The sequence below is a fragment of the Pholis gunnellus genome (genome assembly GCF_910591455.1).
Source record: "Pholis gunnellus genome assembly, chromosome: 17".
NCBI lineage: Eukaryota > Metazoa > Chordata > Actinopteri > Perciformes > Pholidae > Pholis > Pholis gunnellus.
In genome coordinates this window covers 17,196,450-17,202,512 of record NC_136544.1, presented here as the reverse complement: position 1 = coordinate 17,202,512, position 6,063 = coordinate 17,196,450, and the positions used below count along the sequence as shown (strand labels likewise).

At 41.6% G+C, this 6,063-nt stretch overlaps 1 protein-coding gene across 1 annotated transcript; it reads left to right on the top strand.

The window, feature by feature from the left end:
* Positions 1-691: 691 nt before the first annotated feature.
* elfn1a (extracellular leucine-rich repeat and fibronectin type III domain containing 1a) lies at positions 692-3,067 on the top strand (the record flags this gene model as incomplete). Its single annotated transcript, XM_079178345.1, has 1 exon — positions 692-3,067. One exon carries the CDS (start codon positions 692-694, stop codon positions 3,065-3,067), a length of 2,376 nt encoding a protein of 791 aa, XP_079034471.1.
* Between the last annotated feature and the right edge of the window lie 2,996 nt (positions 3,068-6,063).

Below are 6,063 nucleotides of genomic sequence, written 5' to 3'. Positions count from 1 at the left end.
AATTAATGCAGCTTCTTAACATTGGCCAGCCTCAGTTGCGTCTGACAGTCCCGAGGTTAATGGTGTGAAAACAGGGACCCTTCTTTCCCCAACCTGTCAAGTGGTAATTGGCCAACAGTTTCCTTAAATTGCAGTCTGCCACATGGACTGCGAACGCTTCTTAAATTGTGGACAAAATAATTGGTGGGACAAGAACAAGGAGGGCATGCAGTAAACATGAATCCTGGGCTTTCAAAGCAACATTTCAACAGCAACAAATGCAATAAAGGTATATTTCTTATCCTGATTATTTCCTGACATGTAATTAATGTCAACGATGTGTTCTTGTCTTTTGCAGGTTTTTCCTCCGTGCACATGAGAGAGACACAGATAGGAAGACAGTGGCAGAAACAATAAGATGAGACCATTTAATGATGGTAACCTCTAAGGAAAAAAGCACAAGCCAACCTGAGGCGGTTTTCACTGCAGGCAAACCTCAATGAAAGAAACTCAGTGTAAGGGCTGATTCTCAACATCTTTCTGATTGGTACATGGGGACAACACCATCCATCAATGAGGAGGAGACAAATAAAAGGATTGTTTCTGGCTCGGAGAACAGTTGAACATCCGGCTGAAATTCCAACAACATCTCAGCTGCACTGAAACACACACAGCGGTATCACCCTCCTCTCATTTCTTTTGGGCCCTGCACATGACTCTCAGAGAAGCACCCATGGCCTGCAGCTTAGGCGTGGTGATGAGTGCCTTGTTTTGGTCTGTAGCCATTGTGTATTTGACTCATATCGGCAGAGTCAGTGGAGACTGCTGGTTAATTGAGGGGGAAAAGGGCTTTGTATGGCTTGCAATTTGTAGCCAAAACCAACCACCTTATGAGGCCATCCCACAGCATATCAACAGCACCATTGTGGACCTTCGTCTGAATGAAAACAAAATCAAAAGCATCCATTATTCTGCCCTTAGTCGCTTTGCCAACTTGACCTACTTGAACCTGACGAAGAATGACATCTCCTACATAGAGGATGGGGCCTTTTCTGCTCAGTTCAACTTACAAGTCCTTCAAATGGGCTTCAACAAGATGCGGAACCTGACAGAGGGGATCCTCAGGGGCTTAGGAAAGCTGCAGTACCTCTACCTCCAGGCAAACCTGATTGAGACTGTGACACCCAATGCCTTTTGGGAATGCCCCAACATAGAGAACATTGACCTCTCCATGAACCGAATCCAGCAGTTAGACGGGTCCACGTTTACCAGTTTGACTAAACTGACCACCTGCGAGCTGTACACCAACCCCTTCAACTGCTCATGTGAACTACTTGGTTTCGTCAAATGGCTCTCAGTTTTCCCAAACAGGACAAACGAGCGGATGGTCTGCGACTCCCCACCCGGCGTCTCTGGTTATAGTTTACTGAGCCAGAATCCGAACAATCCAACATATCGAAATGCGCTTCACATGCTCACCACTGTGTGTACTGATGATTATGTGACACCATTTATTTCTGTGCCCACTGAGCCCACGACACCCCCAACGGACTTGACACTCTGCGGGATGGAAGATTGTCCCTCAGGCACAGAACCAGAAGACATCACCATCAACCATCAAGACAATACCTACACCGACGTGGAAGTAAACCCTCTGATGAAACTGAAGCAAGTAACGAATACAGGTGCGATCATCATGGTTCAGATTCCTCTCCCCTTCAAGAAGATGTACATCCTGGTTCAGTACAACAACAGCTTTTTTGCCGATATTACAAACCTGAAAGCTAATAAACAGGACATTGAACTAAAAGACCTTAAACCCCACACTAACTACACGTACTGTGTCGCTTCGATACGTAACTCTCTTAGACACAACCACACTTGTCTGACAATCACCACTGGCACTTTGAAAGGAAAGGATACAGTTGTAAACAATGCAACTGCTACTCACTACATTATGACGATTTTGGGCTGCCTCTTCAGCATGGTCATTTTCCTGGGTGTGGTCTACTATTGCTTGCGTAGAAAGCGGCAGCAAGATGAAAAGCACAAAAAAGCAGGTAGCCTGAAGAAAAATATAATAGAACTCAAATACGGACAAGAGCTGGAGGGAGCAACTATTTCTCGAATGTCGCAGAAGCAGTTGTTGGCCGGGGAGAGCATGGCACGTATGCCATACTTGCCATCTGCGGCTGAAATGGAGCAGTACAAATTTCAAGAGATAAGTGATACTCCTAAAATGATGAAAGGAAATTACATGGAGGTGCGGAGCATGGACCACCATGAACGCAGGGAGTGTGACATGGGAATGGCTGGGAATAGCCAGGGGTCGGTGGCAGAGATTTCCACCATTGCAAAGGAGGTGGATAAAGTCAATCAGATAATTAACAACTGTATAGATGCTCTTAAGTCAGAATCCACCTCTTTTCAAGGGAAATCTGGTGCAGTGTCCACTGCAGAGCCCCAGCACGTAATAATATCAGAACACCCACAGAGTAAATCTGGCCTTCTGTCCCCAGTGTATACGGACAGCTATCACCACTCTCTGCAGAGGCATCGGACCTCTGACGTCTCGCCAAAGAGGCCCAGCACTGCCACAGGAGGGCCCATGCGAAGCCCCAGGCCTTATCGCTCTGAATCAAAGTACATAGAGAAACCCTCCCCAAAAGGAGAGACCCGCCACACTGTAACGCCCGCTGCCGCCATCCTGAGGGCCGAGGCAGAGAAGCTCCGTCAGTACAGCGACCATCGGCACTCGTATCCCGACGCTCACATAGAGGAGCTTGAAGGACCCGATGGCCACAAATCCATGTTGGAGCCTCTCACTCACTCCCGCTCCAGAGACTTAGCTTATTCCCAGCTGTCATCGCATTATCACAATCTAAGCTACTCCTCCAGTCCTGAATACTACTGCAAACCCTCACACAGCATCTGGGAGCGATTCAAACTGCACCGGAAACGGCACAAAGATGAGGAGTACATGGCAGCGGGCCACGCTCTGCGTAAGAAAGTCCAGTTTGCAAAGGATGAGGACCTGCATGATATTTTAGACTACTGGAAAGGTGTATCATCCCAACAGAAATCATAACCTCTTTAGGTGTTTTTAAAATGGACCAAACATTGCAGAGATGACACAAGAACCTCATCTTGACAGTTGAATCAATGGATACTTCCATATTATAATCAACTACTCGCTCATGTGTATCACATTCTCTTTTGAGTGTGAGGAAAATGGGTTAAGGAGTCTTTAAATTTGTCATATTATGTAAAGCATTCATTGGGAAAACCTTTATTGATTGAAGAGAAAATATCTTGCAAATTAAGAATATATATATATATGTTACAATGGATTATAGGTTTTTGGGTATCGCATGGCCAAGTCCTGTGACAGTGGATTTGCTGTTGTGTAATATGAAACTACTATATGAAGATATGTCGACTGAAACCTCAACAGTTTTTGAGGAATTATTTGGACCCTTCATTCAAAAACAACTTTTTTTTTCTTCCCTCCCTATATATTTAATTCAACGAAAACTATGTACAGATATGGGTATCTATATTTGCAATGTTTGCTGTGTAAATGGATAAGTATTAGTGGATGAATCAGGTTTATCAAATGGAGCGCTGTTCATTTAGAATAACTTGTTGCTGAAGAACAGACACTTTAAACCTTTTGTCATTTTAACCATCACCGCCTGTTTTTTTATTCGTTTCTTTTTTAAAAGCTTTTACATGCATTTAAAAGATCCAGACGGATTCAGTTTTAATGTCCCCTTTATCACACAACGCAGTATTCACTGCACGGAATCTGATGGACTTCATGCAGACGAGCTACAGTATACTCCATGCTGTGATGAAAGTCTCAATCATCAGTTTCTTGAACCATCGTTTGTATCTTTAGTACCAAAGTAGAAAAAGCTGAAATGTTTACAATATGGGAATCGTAAGAACATACAGCCGTAGGTCCATGTTTCTTTCCTTTTTTTATTGTATCGGTTACTGAAGACATTGGGAAACAATAATATCCACATACAGGATATGGTATTGACAGCCTATATTAATGACTAACATTTTAAAGGGGAGGCAGCTGTTCTTTGTCACCTGTTGTTTAGGTAGAGGCCGCTGCTCTTCCCTGCAGGAGAGCCCGATGGATGAATGTAACAGATACATATTCTGATCTGTCTATGGCAGCTTTTATGTAAAAAAAAATATTTATTTCATGCTATTAACAACTGTGTTTTTTCCTTTGCTTCAATATTTCTTCTCATGTATTAAATTCCATAATGTCTGAAACCAATTAATGCAGGAAAGTAGTTTGTTCTCCGGATGGGCCTTGTTGCTTGCTGAGAGGTTTCGTTTTATTCTTAAACTGCTAGGCTGTTAAATCTTTTTGTATATTATGAAAGCTACGTACCAGACGAATATCAACGTGCTAGAGTAAAATTTGAGAATGTGAAACTGAATCCTCTGACTTACTGGCTGTGAATTTGTATATCATGACATTTTATTTTAGTAAATATTAATGCTTTTTCTTTGAAAGGTGTTTATGTAACTTATTCCAAAGCAGGCTCACGATGACTCACTTCATATTCATGCGTGATAAATACATTTGTATTTCAACTCTCCCACTCATCTGAAGAATTGTAATGAAGTAACTCTAAATGTATTGTCAATGCAGGACGGGGGTTTATTAAAAAGTAGAGAACAGCTCTTTGAGGTTAAAGAGTGACCATCAGCCCTTTACGTGAATATTAACTTCAATAGCCATGAAAGAAAAGCAGGACAGACACTCTATGTACTGTGTGTTGAGGCGATAGTATAGTTGACTCGAGGGACTTAATTTATCCGGTGACATATTTTCTTTTCAACTCTTTATTCTCCCTTTAGTCACTGAGTATATAAGTATAACTGCAGGCATGAGTTAGCCCTTTTGTATTTTTTCTGTCACAATGATGCGTCCATTTCGTCATGACGCTGCTTTTACTCATTGATGTGAAATGAAGCGTGCATGAGCCTGATGTGAATGTGTTACGTAAGCACCTTCTAAAGTGTTAACTTGGTTGTCTGACTTAATATTTCAACCGCCTTAAGATTTTGGGATATGTGTACAAGTGTAAATTTCCTTTTGTTTCATTTCAATGTTGATATTGTTGACGAGTCTCCATTCGTTGTTATTTTTATAAAAGCATTTCAGTATCCTCTGAGAGCTGTCAGGTTTCTAGTTCATTTAGCTATTTAGCGACATGTTTTTTATACTGCATATTGTAGCACTTCTGTGTCTAATAAGAGTGTTGATAAAACCTTTAGAAAGATCAACAGTTGTTGTTCAAGTGCATCAAAACAAACAAGAGCACAAAAATGTGTTTTTTTTATTTTATTTCTTAATACTATGTTATCTGCTTTCAGACAAAGTACTGTGAAATAAAGTTAAGGGTGCACATACAATATACGCCAGCATCGTTATTATGACTTCAGGCCAGAATCACTTCAAGGCCACTGGGTCCAGATCCAGCGCGGCTGCCAGGAGACGATCTGCTGCCGTTCTAGCCGGTATGGAAATGACCACCTGCTCCGCGACATGAACGACGCTCAGCGCTTTTTTTTCCCTCCACTCTGCTATTCATGAGCCGGGACTATTTTTAGCCCTCCCGCCTTTTTTTTTGAGAGTTTAGAGGGAAAAAATTACAATTGTAGTTTTTCCACAATCTTAGATAAGTGTGTTTTTTAAGAACTGTGACAAAGATACATACTAAGAAAGACTTTGTACATTTTTTTAAAAAGCCACTTGTCAGTGCTCTGTGTTGGACAAACTACATGAGAGAGACGGTGTTTCCAAATGACCTCAAACCACGTCTGGCATTTCTGCACCGCATGCCTTCTGTTGGGTACAAATTGACCTCTGGAATGTATATAAAAGCACACATGTATTGCAAGTTTATCTAATATTTAATGATGCATTGCATTTGTTATCAACTTGCTCTTAACACATACAGCAAAAATAATTATCATGTTTGTAGTCATGAGATAAAGGTAGGGACAAAGCTCTGTGATCACAAATATAGTGTTTAAATGTCTACATTTACA